Source organism: Pimephales promelas, chromosome 3 (genome assembly GCF_988280905.1).
Source record: "Pimephales promelas chromosome 3, fPimPro1.hap1.1, whole genome shotgun sequence".
Taxonomy (NCBI): Eukaryota; Metazoa; Chordata; class Actinopteri; order Cypriniformes; family Leuciscidae; genus Pimephales; species Pimephales promelas.
This window is the reverse complement of record NC_142771.1, coordinates 9,324,745-9,344,253: the sequence shown is the minus strand read 5'-3', so window position 1 is coordinate 9,344,253 and position 19,509 is coordinate 9,324,745. Positions and strand designations below refer to the sequence as shown.

General features: G+C 36.7%; 1 protein-coding gene across 2 annotated transcripts; it reads left to right on the top strand.

Annotated features, from left to right (window-relative positions):
- The first annotated feature begins 151 nt into the window (after positions 1–151).
- Positions 152–14,753, top strand: LOC120490163 (interferon-induced very large GTPase 1). Of its 2 annotated transcripts, none has more exons than XM_089128130.1 (7): positions 152–450; positions 3,925–4,024; positions 5,629–5,670; positions 5,753–6,328; positions 6,533–7,123; positions 7,266–7,333; positions 9,134–11,017. In XM_089128130.1, the coding sequence occupies exons 2-7, from the start codon at positions 4,003–4,005 to the stop codon at positions 10,913–10,915; spliced, it is 3,081 nt and encodes a 1,026-aa protein (XP_088984256.1). In that variant the 5' UTR covers positions 152–450; positions 3,925–4,002; the 3' UTR covers positions 10,916–11,017. The 2 variants fall into 2 exon arrangements, with proteins under 2 accessions (XP_088984256.1, XP_039543513.2); XM_039687579.2 differs by having other exon boundaries at positions 153–450; positions 9,134–14,753.
- Positions 14,754–19,509: the final 4,756 nt, after the last annotated feature.

The window sequence follows — 19,509 nt, the reverse complement described above, 5'->3', positions numbered from 1 at the left end:
ATGTAATTCTGTACCCAACCCTAGTGTGCATGTGTCTCATGTTTGTTCCTGCCCTACTTCCTGTGCCCTTCCCTGCCCTACTCTCCTGATCTAGCAGCCAGTCTGGTGTTTCTGCATTTACATCTCCCAGTGTCAAGCATCTGGTTCCTTAAGCCACTGCCTTGACACCATTTTTGCCTTGGCATCTGAAGCTTACTCATCCCCAACCAGCCTGTTCTCCTGTTGTGTGCCCTGCCCTTTTCTTTGGACTGTGTTCCCGCCTAACCAATCTTGTGCTGTGTCTTCTTTTGTTAATATATATCATTCTAATTCTGGGTGGTACCTCTAAGAATCTTGGCAGTTAAAGGCGCAGTACACTTGCCTGTGTGTACATGAGTAGGATTTTACCACCTTCACCTCATTTTGAGCCAGGAAAACCCTGTGTACACACAGAGAAACTTCAACACACAGGTATTAAATTTCTTTCTTTCTTTCTATATATATACATATTTGATTGATTGTTTTATGGAAATATATAGATAAGTGTAAGAATTATAAATGCACTTACTATCTTTAATGGTAGTTTACTTGTAAAAGAAAACTGTCTGTCCATTTAGTGTTGTGAACCATAAACATTTCGAAACAAATATACTTAATATAAAAAATGTAAGGGATATTACTACAATGTGTTGCAATAATTACATTTTATACTCAGAAAGTTGTTTTTGGATGTTCCTGGAGGGCCACAACCCTGTAGAGTTTAGCTTCAACCCTAATTAAACACACCTGATCAGCTAATCAAGTCCTTCAGGCTTATTTAAAAACTGCATGTGTGTGTGTGTGTGTGTGTGTGTGTGTGTGTGTGTGTGTGTGTGTGTGTGTGTGTGTGTGTTGAAGCAGGGTTGGAACTAAACTCTGTAGGGCAGTGGCCCTCCAAGAACTGAGTTTGACAACTGTGGGCTAGACCAAATTCAAAATATTTGACTGGAAATTGATGCTGAAATTGATGCTGTATAAGGAATTTACTGAGCGCTCTCTCCTCTCATATGTGTATTTGGTGGTTCAGATAATCTCAATAATTCAAATGATGGTGAAATTCCTGCTTTTTACTTTAATAATCACTAAACAAGGCCTGATGCTGCGGTTAAGTCATCTCATATAGATCGTAATTACGAGTTGAACGCACTTGAACGCCACCACAATGTCGTAAATATCAGTGGGGAGCTCGGGATTTTCTTTAAGCCCCGATCTGTACGAGATGGGGGCGTGTCAGTGAGAAACGTTCATTCAACGTCTGTTGACGGTACATTTTAATTGAATTTCAATGTTTACTCACTGACATTGTAAGGCTTTTTCATTTATAAAGCAAGCTCTCTGACATCATTATAATATAAAAATTATACCTAATGACAGTGTTTACATTGGCTTCATAAGCTAATAAAAAACATAAAAAGAAAAACACACCTGATGCGCATTCTTTGTTCTTCATTTTTTTATTAGCAGAGTTAACAAACCTTGCTGTATTTTCGTGAACGCACCTCACGTCGTAAACACGACTTCCCACCTCGTACGTATGAACTTCCCAGGAGGACTTGAACGCAGCATGAGATCCGAATCGTTTGTGTTTTCACTAATGTGTTTATCAATGTGCAAACTTCAGCACAAAAGCAAATTATATTAAATGATTATTGTTCGAATTGTTTTAGTTCTTCGCGTTGCTGTCATAGCAAAATGTCCATAAACTCAAACTTGCATTTTATTTAAACAGGATTAGATTGGATCTTTGTTCTGTCCCAGCCACTGCTACGTTCTGACAAGAGTACCTTATTGAACAAGGGAGAATAATCATTTAAGATAATAACTTAAATGAATTTGGAAAAAATTACTCATTGAGAGATTTAGAATTTTGAGGGTATAATAGCCTAATTTTTCTTTTTTTTTTCATATTTAGTAAGTCCAAGATTGCATTAATTTGAACAGCTTTAATGGGAGTGGCTTGAGAGTTGCAGATAACTTTGTTGTGCAATTAGAAAAATGTTCTTGACCCTTAAGAAACTGCAATGCTGTCACGTAAGAAATCTACTTCAAAGGTAAAATAAAGAAATTGCTAAATACAACATTGAAAAAAAAAATGTAAAGCCTGAAGCCTAAATATACTAGAAATTGTGTTATAATGAAAATAAATGGGAATACTGTAGCAAACAGACCCCTGGAGGCCACATGAAGACAATCTCAGACATTGCCTTGCTTCCAAAATCCTATTGTAATTAATACAATACTACAACTTGTCAACTTCAATGGATTAAAATAACAGTAAAAACAGTGATCTTGTGAAATGTTCCAATTTAGTATAACTTTTTTCTATTTGAATATTTTTAACAAGTTATTCATGTGAAACTAAGCTGACTTTTCAGCATCATTACGCCACACACTGTAAAAAAATCTCCTTTAAAGGAATGGTTATATCCTACCAAAAAAGTTGCCAGTAATTCACTGTTAATTTGTACAGATATTTACTGTACTCCTTACTGTAAAAAAGTCCTTAATTAAAACGCAAGTTAACTAATTTCATTTGTAGAAACAGACTGTCGTAAATTAGCAGACTGCCATTTAATTTAACTTCCATTTTTACTGTGAACTTATTTTATTATTATTTGAACCCACTAAATAAAATTACAAAATGTAAAAAGTAACTGAGTTTAACACACAGAAAAAATAACCATAACTTGAAACAATTTTAATTTAAATCTCTTGCAGATAACTGCTGGCTAAGAAATAATGAAAATAGTAAGACAGTTTAGCTACATAATTCATTCATGCCACCATGCATGCTGGGAGTTTTTTTAAGTATGCTGGCACCTAGCAAGTATTTTAGGACATAAAACCTTCGATAGTCACCATTGTTGAGATCCATATGCTGATTCTTGGTAAATGTTTTATGCACCAGGTGTTTTTCAAAATAACTGATTACAAAACATAGCTGGATCTCATACTGTAGAATCAGAGAGATACTACAATTAACAAATATTAAATTAAAAGACCCATAACATCAGAATTAGACAAATTTATGACGATTACGGCATCATCAGAGTATAGCCAAAAACTCTTGATTAACTTTGCCACAACAAATGTGCTTTACAAACCCAGTTACGGCAGCCAGAAAGAAATTAATGTTAAAAAGTGCCAAAAGTCCAACTTAAGCACACAATGATCACCTTAATGGTGACTTAAAACTAAACTATTGTTTCAATAAAATATCAACATATAAACCTCTGTTATTCTTAACAAGAAATGCTGTCCATGGAAATTGTATGAAAGAAATGTCTAACTGGTTTGCAAACTGGTTTTACACTTAGTGTGTAAGGCTGTGGCTGGATGTCAGTTGTAGTTAGCACAAATGTCTGCATGTCTACACTTGCTTCACATGCCCCACCTTTAAAACCATTTTTAAGACAAGTGTCACTTGTCTTATTCACTTTTTTGCTGCATTTTTTTCCAGCCAACAGCCTACAATTCACTGTGTAACCGCTATTCAGAGCCTAAAATAAAATAAAATTCACGTTTATTTGTATAGCACTTTTCACATCATATAATTTCAAAGCAGCTGTACAGGAAGTGCAAGCATCTGTTATCAGAGGTAACCGTCTAAGTATTTCAGAAATGTACAAAATCACATTTAGTTTAAACTTTATAATTATAAACAATGTAATAATTTAATGAGATACAATGAGCTCATTGAAAAAACGAATACTTGCTTGTAAACAAATGATTATGATTTAGAAAATATAGCATTGGAACAACATTACCCGAATAGACAAAGTCACACTAATATACAAGTACAAAACAACTATTTCTGTGTTTCTCCATCTTCTCACTTGTATTTTTATTAGAAGCAACTGATTTTTCAAAGCTGAAAAGAATATAAATTAATAAAATTGTCCACAGGGCTGCAAAAGGAAGCTCAGATGGCGGTATGAACTACAGCACTGAATAAGGACACTGACAACATCAGTGGACTTCAGAATGGCCGACGGGGAAGGCAGATGTGAGTGCACAAAGTTCATGAAACATTCACCTTTGGCTTCTTAATGTGATCTTGGCCACATTCAGCAACAGAATATTGCAGAATATTGTTGTCAGTCTGGTTTTTAAGTGCTAAATACAGATTTGAATCTCCCAGTAAGTCAGTTAAATTATTCGACAGCAAAATAAAAGTATATTATAGTTTTTAGTTTTGATGAACTATTACTGCTCAACATTTGTTTAATATACAACAAATACGTTGTGAATAAGAACATTTGAAATTCACCAGTGCACAAACACTAATAGGCACTGAAGCGTTTGCCAAATCTATTTCACCAATGATATTATTATAGTATCGACTAAGGATGCTCTTGCTTTCGGTTAAGGGTTCTTATATTTAAATTTGACTTTGTGACGTTTTTTTACCCATTTAGAAAATTAACAAAAAATTATTTGTGATCAAACATTACTTTGCATGCCCCCTATAGTACCGTTGCGGACCCCTGTTTTAAATTGATTCATTTTTTTTTCTTTACACCTACAAATGTGACTACTTAATTTTTTTAATGTGCAGGTGTAAGATTCTAATGAAAAATAATAAAATTAACTGCATTTTACAATAATTATTTTTATAATTGACATTCAATCCCCTATGAGGTCTAAGACTGTGATTTTCAACCTGGGGCTGCCGCCGACTATAGGACTAACAATAATTCACATTAGTACACACTGTACAAGTCAAGGACTTACTTTCAATGAATGCATGTGATGTGAATAAGCACAGTGAGTTCAAAGCTAAGAAATCTCTGAATATTAAGACAAATATATATATATTCTCATCCCAATCCCAAACAGTACACATACAAAAAAAAAAAAGTTATTTCACTTACGTGATTGCAAATTTAGTGTCTGTGACAAAGGCACAGTGATATTTGGGCATGAATATTTGCCGCTAACACAATCTCATCCCAAATCGTCATATAACTGACGTTTTGGGATGTATTTTGACCATACGTCAATATCCGCCTTTTTAGGGCCCCCTTAAACGTCGGTAGATGGCGATCCCGGGCCGTCATACAACTGACGCTTTACCTTTAACGTCAGTTAGGTGACGGGTTAGGTTTAGGGTTAAGTTTAGGTATGGGGTAGAGTTAGGATCCCATAACCTCATCTACCGACGTTTAAGGGGGCCCTAAAAAGGCGAATATTGACGTATGGTCAAAAGACGTCCCAAAACGTCAGTTATATGACGATTTGGGATGAGACCGGGTTGTTGCCGCATACTGTAACTTATCCAAAGACACTGGATCTGAATTTAGGTGGAAACGCATTTTGAATTGCATGTGAGATTGTGATGGCATTTCAGGCTATTTTAAAATTTAGAGGCATGATCATTAAATAAGTTACTGCTATGGGCTGAAAAGCAATGTTTTTAATATCCTCCATACCTGTAATTTGATAAACACATTAACAAAAATTGACTTTATGCATGTTATTGATTTTCTATATTGTAATTTGACTGCATAATGCATTTAGCATTACTAAATTCTGCTCTTTTATATACAGCACAGTATACCGAGTTACATTCTGTTGAAATCTTAATTGTAACATTTTTTTGCTCTGTAGCTGTTGTTCAGACTTTTCACACAATTCCCCAGAGTCCCATGAGTAAGTATTTAAATAAAACTCTGAATTGATGTAAGATTTATTTTGCTTGTACTGCTTTTTCATAACACAGTGTGTGTTTCAGAGAGTGATCTGAGGATTGTTCTACTGGGGAAGAGCTTGGCAGAAAACAGTCGCGTGGGAAAACTCATATTAGGGAATGAAAAGTTTGACAGTAAAGCGCCATCAGATCAGGTGCAGACAGAAAGAAAAATGCACAAGACAGTGATCAACGCTCCTCACCTTCTCCAGCCACATCTCTCAGACAATCAGATCATAGAGACAGTGAGAAAGTGTCTGTATCTGTCTGATCCAGGACCTCACGTGATCATTCTGGTCCTTCAACAAGATCAAAGTTCAACAAAAGATCAAGAGCATGTGGAGAAGGTGCTCAACGCTTTCTCTAACAAAGTTTATGAATACACCATGGTGCTCACGACACAAGAGTCAGACAGTGTTGAGCCAGCCAAAGTCAATGGCTTTATAAAGGAAATGATAAAAAAATGTTTTAACAGACATTACAAACTTACAAAGAACAGGCCTTCTGCTGATCTTAAAGAGAATTTAGAGAAATTTGCACAAATGAACAGTGGACACTATCTGATTTGTGATGAATTTGAAGGTTCAGAGAATTCAACCGAGCAACAGGACAGAGAAAGAGGTGAGTCTGAAAATATTTTATAAAATTGTGATTTTACTGATTCCTAATAAATATAAGTAAATTACAAAAGTAGATTAAAAAATAAGTAAAATAAATGAATCAGATAAGAATTTGAATTTCAGATGGTCATCCTTGATCTTTTTCTGTGGTGCATTTTATTGTAGAGATCAAAGTTAGTTTTTTGTTTTTGTTTTTTTACTTCAGGTCGTAAGAAGTCACCTTTGACCGTTGCACTATTTGGCAACTCTGCATCAATCCAGTTTCGACATGACAACATTTTACTTGGAGAAGAAGAGTACTGTTTTAAAACTACAGACACATCCATGATCATTCCTTTACCAAGGGAAATAGCAGAACACAACATCTCTGTGATCAACATGACTGCCAGAAATGAGACTGAAGTTAACAAGGACTGTGTGGATCATCTCATTGATCAACTAGTGAATGAAAATGAAATCCATGCCTTCATCTTTGTTGTGCGACTGGGTCAGTTAACAGATGCTGATAAGAAGAGTCTGGAATGGCTTCAGAGAGTGTTTGGTGAGAAAGTTCTTCAGTTTGTGATGATTCTCTTCACCTATGAGACAGAAGAAAAGTCTAAAACCATAAAATACCCTGTTCTTGAGCAACTGCTGGAGAAATGTGGAGGAAGATTTCACACCTGCAACAAGATGATGAACAACCAATCAGAGATGAGAGAACTGATGAACAAGATTGAGCTTCTGTTTAATGAGAATAAACAGCAGCGCTACATTGAAATAAGGCGAAACTTTGAAAAGAGTGTAAAAGAAAGTGGTAAGAAATCAGTTTTGTTTTCTGTATGCGTTATAGCTTAAATATAATATGGTAGTACCAAAGTGAGTTGTGATTCAAGCGCAGGAATTACCACTTCAGAGAACCAAATATTTCAGTTTTCCACCTTCGTTTGTTTTAACAGATAGAATCACAATCACGAAAGAGAATACGCAGCGAATCTCGACAACCATGGGGAAAGATACACACAAGGTATGTGCTGGCTGAAATATAACTACAGAATATCAGCACTCAAAAGGTCACATTTCAAAAGGAAAGTCAGCAAGTCAAAAGGAAACATTTTTAACATCTATGTAGGATACAAGCTGAAGTAATGGTGTGAAGTTAGAAAATGTTCCTTTGTCACATTTTAGAACAAATATCTGGGATGCAAAACTGTAGAAAAACTAATAATGTACTGAAAGTAAGGTATGGAAAGTGACCCAATTAAAGGTTCTCTAAGCGATCCTGGGTGTTGACGTTCGGAATATTTTTAAACAAATCGGAGGCTAGCTAGACCCGCCCTCCTCCGCATCTCATCTCCTCCCCCTCCCTTCCGTGCTTCCTGAAATAATTGTGAACGTGCATTTCTAGCTAATTACATCCTTGTGTGGGTTTGGCGAACATAAGCGTCAATTTAGAAGAAAAAAAACAATTTAACGTTACCCACCTGTCCAGCAAAAACAGAGCAACCTGAATGTCGGACTGGAAGCCCTTCTGCCGCCGGAGTTCTCGCCATCGTTCAAACGCTTTGCTACCGATGTAAATTCGGAACTTCGCACGTTCTTTATCCGACTCCTTCTTTTTAATTTGTTCTTCAGAACGACGTCTCTTTGGTCGTGTGTCGGCCATTTTTCAAACTTCCCTCTGATGCTTCTCTTCTTTCACACACACACCCCCTTCATGTGCACGCGCACTAACCCCCCAGACCCACCCTCAAATACTTCCTGCCAGTGATTGGCTGGAACACTGTTTGTTAGGTTTCGTGGTCCGGGTGAGACATGATTGTTTTTGTTGCCGTTTGTGGAGCCTGTGGTGTCTACAGAGACCGCGTTTTTTTACAGTGTGTTTAGGGGACAGGCAGCTAGCCGATAGTGAGGAGACGTTTGATGTATGTGACAAAAAATGTTTTGGCCCCACATCGCTTAGAGAACCTTTAAGGCAACAAATATCCCAGTTTTAATTGTTTTCATATACTGTAGATACTTCAAATACAGTATTAAATGGATTTAGATTTAGTTCTCAATTAAACATTTATGTTAAGTTTTATCATAGATTTACAAAATTAAAGATGGCATTGTGACATGGATTTTATAAAATTAAGTTACTTAAACAATTAATCCACAAGTTTTAAAGTGGACATACAGGAGATATACACACAAGTTTCCGAAGTGATATATACGCACAAATTTGGAGGAATTTAACTCTGTTAAAAACTCCCTTCTATTTAGAAGCGCATATTTTATTGAACATCATTATTTTATTGAACACCTATTTTAACTGCAGTGTTTACATGGCCATAGGACGTATAGGCTGCATATGTTAAAGTGAAGTGCACTACTTTAGCGCCAACTTGCTGAGCATGTGCTTATTAAACAGGATTTTCAGTGTCTCAGAGCAGTTCAATTTGCAGTAGGCCTTGGCAATATGGCCAAAGATCTTTTCATAATTACGTTCGCATTTTATATTTTTAAATTTCAACATTTATTAATATTCAATATTAATATTAATTCGATGTCATTTCATACCATATTGTAGAGATGTGGTGGTGGGCTAATTTTACTTTGGGAACTGTAGTGAAGCCATTGTATATATTTGTTTTCGATAGCCTTAAATTTTGACCAGATGTGGTATTACATAGCAACATATGTTTTTTCAATATTTACAAAATATAAAATGTGGCTTTTTATCTTAATTAAAACTGATTTATTGATTAATTGTTAAGCTCAAAAGTTGCATTCCTGCATCAATGAACAATGTCCTTCATTAAATAAATGGCTGTTTCTTTCACAGGTAATAGCTTTAGAAGAAGAAACAAGATTGGAACAAGACAATGCAAAAGAAATTGATGGAAAAACAAAGCATCTCTTGAATAGACTTCATCTTAAAGGCAGGCATCATAAACTGACAACTGCAGATTTTCTTCAATTAACAGCACATTCATTAAAATCCACTGAATCTTGTGCTGAAGAAGAGCTGATTCAGACTTTCATGCAAAAACTACTGATGATGAACTACAGAGCAAGATACATTCATGTTGAGAAAAACGGACAGCATCACAAAAAACAAAGAGACTATGACTCATATGCAGATATGGATGATATCTTTAAAGCAATGTCTTTTTCTAATGAAGGAATCAATCAATCTGATCGCATTCACCCAATGGATGTTCAGATGGCCGTGTTTCATTGTGCTGATGGTTTCCTGAAGCAGTTGATGGTCACTAAACTGTCCCAGTGTCAGTACGCTCTGCCTCTGCTTGTTCCTGATCCATTCACACAACAGATTGAGTTTCCTCTCTGGACATTCAGACAAATCAACAAGAGCTGGAAGATGAGAAACACCAACAATGAGATCATCAGTCAAACCCATCCGGTCTACAAGGCAGAAACTCCAATGGTGTGTTTCTTCAGGTTTGGCTCTGTGTCTTCATCCAAGTCTCAGCTGATGAACAGTCTGATCAATGAGAAACACAACACGTTCTTCCACAGGAACTGTCCAGGCAGCAGCAGAACCAGAGTCCTGATGGATGGAGTGGTGGAGATCGCCTGGTTCTGCCCCTCTGGGAAAAACACGGATAAATTCACTGACTGTATTGCGTTCTGTAATCTACACGGTGATGCAGGAGACCATGAGAAACAGCTGAAGATCCTCACTGAAATGGCCTCAGTCAATGTTGTTATTCTACCTAAACTTCAAAACAATGACAAAAGTGCAACAGTAATCCAAAATCTTTACAGGAACAGAAAGCCATTTATTTGCCTTTTTACTGAGGATGAATCTCCTGTAACCGAGCCGATAAAAGGAAAATACAAGATTGGGTTGAAAGACAGAAATCAGTCAGAAGTATCTGAAGAACTCAAAAGAACTATAAATGAGTGTCTCTCAGAATCAGCTTCCACTTTCAGACTTGAAGATTTGTCCAAACACTCAACAGACATCAGAGTAGATGAGGAAGATGATGATGACTGCAGGAGAGGAAGAGAAGCAGCAGAGCAGATGATAAGTTTACTGGATAAGAAAGATCTGACAGAAATTAAAGACTCATTTTTGCCTCATCAGGGGAAACTGTGGCATCAGTGGAGTCAGAAGAACAAAGAACTACATCGACCTCGAGCATATGAGACAGAAATGGACATCAGTAGAAAGAAAACCGAGATGAAGAATATCCGCGAACAGCAGCATGATTCTAACATCACAACTTTTATACAGTTGTTTTTTAAACAAATCCAATGTCACGCTGAGAATAAGATGTATTTTCTGAAATGGCTTGAAATCTTCCTAACCTCAAAAAATATTTTTGTTCCTTACAAATACTTTAAATCTGAACAACTAGAGGTTGAACAAACTGGCCTTGAGAGAATATCTGAGGAACTTCAAGCCGCAGCCTTTGGGGTGGAGCACATCATGAGGGAGATCGGTCAGATCTATGAATCATGTTCATTTGTGAAGAAGAACAAGAAAGATCTACAATTTGACTTCTCTTCTCTCCCGAGTCTTGCAGCAAAGATGATGATATCTGGATTTCCACTGGAGCTGATGGATGGAGATGCTGCTCATGTTCCTGTGATCTGAATCTCTGCTGTTCTAGATAAACTCATCCAGAAACTGGGAGACCAGAGAGTCTTTGTGCTGTCAGTTTTAGGGATTCAGAGCTCTGGGAAATCCACCATGCTGAACGCCATGTTTGGACTCCAGTTTGCCGTCAGTGCTGGCAGGTGCACCAGAGGAGCTTTCATGCAGCTGGTCAAAGTCTCAGACGAGATGAAAACACAGATGAACTTTGACTATATTCTGGTTGTTGATACTGAGGGTCTTCGTGCTCTAGAACTGACTGGAAGTTCAACAAGACATCATGACAATGAACTGGCCACATTTGTTGTTGGTCTAGGAAATTTAACCTTGATCAACATCTTTGGAGAAAACCCATCTGAGATGCAGGACATTCTTCAGATTGTTGTTCAGGCCTTCCTGAGGATGAAGGTGGTCAAACTGAATCCCAGCTGTGTGTTTGTGCATCAGAACGTTTCAGACGTCACAGCTGGAGAGAAAAATGAGGAGGGAAAGAGACGACTGCTGCAGACACTGGATAAGATGACAAAACTTGCTGCAAAAGATGAAGTCTGTGATGCAGAACGTTTCAGTGATGTCATTAAATTTGATGTTCAGAATGATGTGAAGTATTTTGCTCATCTTTGGGAGGGAAACCCACCCATGGCACCACCAAACCCAAACTACTGTGAGAATATTCAAGAACTAAAGAAAACTATTATGTCTCATGCCTCAAAGTCACATGGAACGATGCTGATAGACCTAAAAGATCGTATTAAAGATCTCTGGGAGGCTTTACTGAATGAACGATTCGTCTTCAGCTTCAGAAATTCTCTGGAGATTTCAGCCTACAGGAAACTTGAGACAAAATACAGCAAGTGGTCCTGGAGTCTTCGCAGTGCCATGATGGAAATTGAGAACAAACTACACAACAAAATAGAAAATGAAGCAATTCATGAGGTTGAGGAAACCGATCTTCAAAAAGAACTGAAGAAGACAAGTGAAGAAGTGGAGAAATCAATGTCAGAATTCTTTGAGAAAGACACAGATGCAGATATACTGGTTCAATGGAAATCATCATTTGAAATCAAAATCAAAGAGATTCAGGAAAACATTGTGAGAGAAACAAAGAAGAAATTAAACGAGATTCTTCAGCAGCGAGACCTGAAGAAAAAGATTGATGATCAGAAGACACATCATGAAAACACTCTCTTTGAAAAGAGCAAAGAACTTGCCTTAAAACTCAAAGACAAAACAAATGATGAAGAAACACTAAAGAAAGAATTTGATTCATTCTGGAAACACAGTGTGAAGAAGATCATCAGAGACACTCATCCAATAAAAGACAATGACATAATGAGAGATGTGAAACTCTTCCTCAGTGACATCTATGAAAGTGCTCCTATAGGTCACTGGATGGAGAGCACGGATATTTTTTCTGTGCCAGGTTATACTCAATACGTTCTTTTCAAAAAGGAGTTCAAAGAGTCTGTAATCAAGTCATCTAGATACACTCAAACATTGTCTCCAGAAGATAACATAAGAAATTTCATCACAGATGTTGCTCAGCAGACAGACAAAATGATTCAGTCATTCAACATTTCAAAGATGGGCTACAACATCAGCTGCATTCAACAAATCACAGATTACATCAAGATGAGAGTAACAGAACATCAGAAAACATCTGTAAAATATGAGTTCAAGAATGAATTCTTCATGGATTTAGTTCATTCCATCTGTAAGAGAGCAGAGCAGATGATCTCTGACCAACACAAAATGTTCAGAGACGCCAATGATCCAGAAATATATGTTGAGAAAAAGAGAGAAGAGTACTATAGTATTTTCCAGAAATACTGTCACGGAGCAACATCAGCTGCTATTTTTGGAGAGATCATCTGTCAGAAACTGAAAGAGCCCATTGAGCAGAGTGTCTACAAGAAGACTGCCAGAGATCTGACAGATGAAATAATGAAAAACTGTTCATCACTGAATGGAAACAGATCAAAACTGGAAAAACACATCCTGAAGACACTGGCTGAAGAGGAGGATTTTGACAAATACATGAACTACATTTATAATCCCAGAGATCACTTCAAGAGTTTCATCAGAAATAAAGTCAGTCAGTACATCACTGATAAATTCAAAGGCAGTGTTTTACACAAGATGAAGGAGAATGTTAAACTCCTGCAGCAGAAGATCATAAAAGCAGCACATGAATCTACTGAACATGTTCAATTGAACAGAGGAGATGTTGGTTTGTGGTTGAAGAGTTTCACACAGCAACTCTCAGACGTGCTGATCTTCTCTGAAAAAGACCTCAGTGGAGTGAAAATTAGTGTTGCTGATAATTGCAACCTCCTAGAAGATGTGATAAGAGAGGAACTTCCTGCTATAATGTCTGATATCTACTGTAAATTCAACACAGAGGCATTTCTAGTAAAGCTAGACTATACGTTTAGGCCAGATGAGATTCTGATTGATCACTTCTGTCAGTGCTGTTGGGTTCAGTGTCCGTTCTGTAAAACAGTCTGCACTAACACCATTGAAAACCATCATGGAGATCACAGTGTTGCTTTCCATCGTAGTATTGGACTGAGCGGAATTCATTACGACAATACATGCAACTTGTGTACTCATATCTGCACATCAGCAGTAGGAAACAGCAATCTATATTTTTATCCGATTGGATCAGAAGATAAAGTCCTCTGGAGAGATTACAGAACAGCAGGAGGAGTTTATGCAGACTGGAGCATCACATCTGATCTCTCTGAACTGCCCTACTGGAAGTGGTTTGTCTGCAGATTCCAGAAAGATCTGGAAAAATACTACATGAAAACATTTGTGGGGAGTGGTAAGATACCAGATGAATGGAAAATATACTCCAAACAGGATGCTTTAGAGAGTTTGGATAAATACATTTAACTGAACAAGTACAAGTTTCTTTTAGTTCTTTGATTTACAGAAGTTACTTCACTGAAGCTGAAATCATCTAAATATCTTTGATACCTTGGGACACTTTAGAGAGAAGAGTTTAAAGATTTAATAGCATTCTGTTTCAAAAGACTATGTATTGGTAAACTGATCAATCAATTAAGACTTATAGTTGTTGGAACAAAATACCTAAATGGTGACAAAATAATCGTTAAAGTCTTTATTTGTCCTTTATAATTTATTTTGAGCACTTCACAGCATCCAGCTGACTTAAAAAAATATATCTTTGCTTTCGCTATTTCTTAATGCCCTCCTTGCTCTAGCCTGTACTATTCTAGACATTGTTTAAACATTTATATTATCAACACTTCTCATGTAATTGTCTCCCTGAGATGAATCCTTGTTTTACTTATTTACAGTACAAGTCATTTTGGATAAAAGCATCTGCTTAATCAATATATGTGAAAATGTGCGTGTAGTTTACATTACTTTTCGTTGTTCAATTTTATTTATGTATTGTAGTTATAGTTGATTTCATTATATTTAGATTTTTAATTTATATTAAAAATATAGTGGCTGGCAAAGGTAATTGTTTTATTAAGATAATTTAGGGGTTTAACTATGTTCAAGTTCAATGAAGGCGAGTCATGAATTTTAAAATGTACTGGGTTTATTTTAGTCTCCAGAGTTTGTTTTCATTTCATATTACTAATTACTTTTTGCATTCTTTCTAAAACCTGCCACAAAATTGTAAAAATACAAATATGATACCTGATAGTACTTTCAGTACTGTCCAATAAATTCCTGCAAATGTGCAGCTTTATGTCTGTCCATCTAAGTTTCTACTGTGTTTAATTGAGTGTGAATGGTAGACAAGCATGTTTGTAATTATTATGTTTAGTAAGGCCATATGCAAATATATTTGAATGATCATGAATTATGATGTGATTCACACCTGAGAAGATTAATCCGATACCCAAATGAGGCTTTCAGTGAGGAATGTGAGAGGGAACTACAAGAAAGAATGTGAGAAAAAGAGAAATGTTTTTGTCTTTGTCTTTTTTTTGTTGTTGTTGTTGTTTTAGAGTATAGATAACAATATAATACAAATATAAATGAAGGTCAAAATCACATTTTGATTTCCATACCTGGAAGCAAATCATGTTCTAATGTATAAGTGAACATCACATACCTGGCATTTCCAAGGTGTTCGATGTTTCTGGAGAAAAAAAAACATGATTTTTGTAATACACACATGCATGCAGTAGACAGTACATGAACAAAATATGTATATTATGTTTTAATTTAACATTCAAAACCTACATCTGAGCAGAAATTCGCAAACAAAAGCTTCATTCATGTTGCATATAACAAAAACACTTTATATTTTAACATATTTCAGTCAATTTCAAGCATCTATGTCAGTATAGTGAATTTGGGAAATGCAAAAATAGTTAATATGTAGCCTACATGTTTATATAAAAAAAGCGTGTTTACTAATGTAAGTAAAAAACATACCTGTTAAATCCACTGAATCAAGTTGCTCCTCAAAATGGAACCGGAACCAGTCGTGATCTTCTTCTGAAGTTTTTTTTTTTGTCAGGATTGTTCATCACCACGTCCCAAAACGATAAAGTAAATTAATCTGATAAAACTTAATGTGTTTTATCGAGTTGATGTGGGCGTTGACTAGATACAATCAGATACTTGTTATAAAATAAAATCTTGATTCCTCTTATCGATTCCTTTGTGAGCATTTCAATCTGGCTTAAAACAAATCAAGCTTGAGTGGTTCATGTGAGTTTTGTGTCATATGTGAACACTCAAATCTATCTGAAACCCCTTAAAAGTGAAGAGACCATAAACAGGTCACATTAACAGTTAGCTTTGTCTTAAGTGAATGTAAACTTCAGTTTAAACAAGAACTTTTAATTGCATACTCCTTTTCAAGTTTTCCTTAATTGTCTTATAGTTTCCCATTTTAAGAGGGGGTAGGCCAAAAAACCAAATGGTCGCATTTTCCAACCAAAGTTTGAGAGTGTGCGACTGAATTTTACATCCAGTCAAACGTGCGGCCAGTAAATTTGTCTCCCCCTTTTTTGTAACGTTAAATCAGAGTTCAAATGCATTGTAATTTCTGCCTTTATTAGCATGTATTAGTAATACACTGGAAATTGAATTAGTAGAAATGTGAATATTTGGTTAGTATGATGATTTACAGTGTGTGCTCCTAAATTTTCTGGTTGTGCCCCTAAAATGTTCAGTTGGGGGCCACTGTTCTTCTAGTGAAAAAAGTTAGTCTGGAGCCCTGCCCCACATGAATAAACTGCAACCTTGGACTTTGGGACCTTTGTATCATGCAAAAGGAAATGCCGAAGTTCCCTTTTCTTTACTCATTACTGTCCGTTCTTCCAAAGCCCTCACCTATTCAGTAGTCTTGGAATTGGACTTCATTTTCTTAAGTGGCACGGACAATACTTTTTCCAAGTCAAATTCAGAAGAGTAACACTTTTTTTAACCTAGAAATGCCACCACTGTGCCTACAAGTAGCCCACAATGACACAAAAAACACTACAGAGTATGTCCTTTCTAAGTGCTATACCTCCACTTCAACACACACTCTTATCAAGCTTTGATAACACATTAAAAACATAAAAACTCTGATTGAAAATGTTGTGAACAATGCCCACTTACCTCCTGATGGCAAACTTCAAATTACGGGAAATCCTGGAAACTTAACTCAAGTATGTAGTCTTCAATTGTAGCTAGCATTTACCTGGTAAAGAGAGAACTTACCTCATGTTGCCAGTCAAGAAAGCTCTGGTAAAAGAACAACTGGAAAAGATGCTTAAAGCAGGAATTGTGGAAACATCATGCTCGGGTAGGGTCGTTCTATAGTCGTTCTCCAGTCGAATGCCATAACAAAAAATGATGCTTACCCCAGGCGCAGTGATTTTCTCCACAGTAGACCTCAACATCGGTTATTGGCAAATAAAAAAAAACTTTTTGGCTTAAGCCTTTTTGGCTTAATGCACCCGCAACTTTTCAACGGTAAATGGATACCATATTTGCGAGGAAAACTGTGTTTTGTCTACATTGATGATATAATCATCTATTCATCAGACCTAACTCAGCATTCACATGACCTCCAGACTGTCTATCACAGTCTACAAGAAGCGGGATTGACCATCAATTTAAGGAGAAGTCAATTTTGCCTCCAAGAAATTTAATTTCTGGGCCATGTAGTGAACACTCAAGGTAGTATGGCAAAGTTGAGGCCATTTAGTCTTGTCCAGTACCCACCAACCTCAAATAGGTACAGTGGATTCTTGAACTAGCTGGATGGTACCATTGATTTGTTCTGGAACTTTTCCCATGGGTTTCCCTTGAGAACCCATTAATGTTCCAAATAAAGGTGGAAAACATTTTGGTCAGATCAATGTCAAAGGGCGTTTGAGCAGCTCAAGACAAGTCTGTCTTCACCCCCCATCCTTAGTCATCTAAATCTGCAACATCCCTTCACAGTATACACAGACTTTAGCAAAACACAGGCTTAGGAGCTGTGTTAACCCAAAGAAAAGAACAAGGGATGGCTTATGCATGCAGAAGCCTAAACCCAGCAGAAACAAACTACTCATTCACAGGGAACATAGAGTGTCTGCCAGTTGTCTGGACACTTGAGAAATGGCAGAACAATATTACATTGGAGAAGACAAAGTGTGCAAGAATATGGATGTAGTACTTATTTGTGCAAAATATAAACAGCTTGGAGTTTAGCTCATTCAACAGCATTTGTAGCAATGTCATTTTACAAAATAATACTAATAATAATCTTTAAACAAATATCTTGGTTTGTGAGGCACATGAATGGGATCAAACTTTGAAGGCCGTAGGGTCAGCCATCAAACACTGAACTGGACTAGATCCTAGATCATAACTAGACTAGAAGTTCAGGGACAGGGACAATGTAAGAAAACTGGATTATTTTTCACTTAAAGCAGTGTGAGTCTGGTTCTTTTAAAGAGGACTTAAGTGTGAAAACACACTAATATTATTTTAAAATATTATTGGCAATGTCACTGTCATCAGACTGCTCAATCGACCATGTGGAACGTAAATATCACTTAACTAAACCTCTTTCCAGAGACCTTGGCATTTTCTAATTTACATTAGAGGTAATATATCTGATTATGGTCATTAACAAATAGATAAATCTTAAAAAAAATATCTTTAATTTATTTGTTTGATGCATAAGGTTCTTCAACTTATTAGTTTCAGAAAAACAACAGTTTATCCTTTATAAGATATACGTAAGATAACGTAGCTCTTTCATAGCCACACTCAAAGTGCATAAGACGTAAAATACGATTAGGTTATTTCTTTTTCCATCCATGATGTGTTTTAGTAGTTGTGTTAGTTATACTTGTTTATCTTTTGTAAATACAAACTTATTTTATTACACTTGTCTTCCTTGTGCTGATAATACAGAAGAAACTCTTCTGCATGTTCTGGTGTGCTCATAACCACACCTTAAAGGTTCTCAAAGCGATCCTGGGTGTTGACGTTCGGAATATTTTCAAACAAATCGGAGCTAGACCCTCCCTCCTCCGCATCTCATCTCCTCCCCCTCCCTTCCATGCTTCCTGAAATAATTGTGAACGTGCATAGTTCTAGCTAATTATATCCTTGTGTGGGTTTGGCGAACATAATTTAGATTTAGAAGAAAAAAAACAATTTAACGTTACCCACCTGTCCAGCAAAAACAGAGCAACCTGAATGTCGGACTGGAAGCCCTTCTGCCGCCGGAGTTCTCGCCATCGTTCAAAAGCTTTGCTACCGATGTAAATTCGGAACTTCGCACATTCTTTATCCGACTACTTCTTCTTTTTAATTTGTTCCTCAGAACGACGTCTCTTTGGTCGTGTGTCGGTAATTCAAACTTCCCTCTGATGCTTCGCTGCTCTCCTTCACACACACACACACACACACACCCTTCATGTCCACGCGCACTAACCCCCCAGACCCACCCTCAAATACTTCTTGCCAGTGATTGGCTGGAACACTGTTTGTTAGGTTTCGTGGTCCGGGTAAGACATGATTGTTTTTGTTGCCGTTTGTGGAGCCTGTGGTGTCTACAGAGACCGCGTTTTTTTATGTGTTTAGGGGACAGGCAGCTAGCCGATAGTGAGGAGACGTTTGATGTATGTGACAAAAAATGTTTTTGCCCAGCATCGCTTAGAGAACCTTTAAGTGATGTATGATCCAAAAAACACAATGTCAGCAGTGATTTGAAAAACCAAACACTACATAGAATGAGGTCATATAGCTTTGCGTGACAAGTACATACCTTTAAATTAGTTACTCACAAATAACAGATCCTCCCCGCTCTATTGCAGCGGTTTTCCTTTCCTTTCCTTTTTGGGAGCTGTGTTGCCAGATCAGGTCGATGCTAACCCAAGTCATTCACTGCAAAAAGAATGCAATATAATTTTACTGTCATGGCAACCAAGGTTAATAAGTACCATTAACCTCCTTAAATACGAACTAATGATGACAAAATAAAATTATAAAAATGAATCAATCCTGCCAGGAGAACGATACAACAAGAAAACAGATTGAAACATGGCAAATTTAGTAAAAGAAAATTAGCAAATAACATAAAATCTTTCTACTATTAAAACTATTAA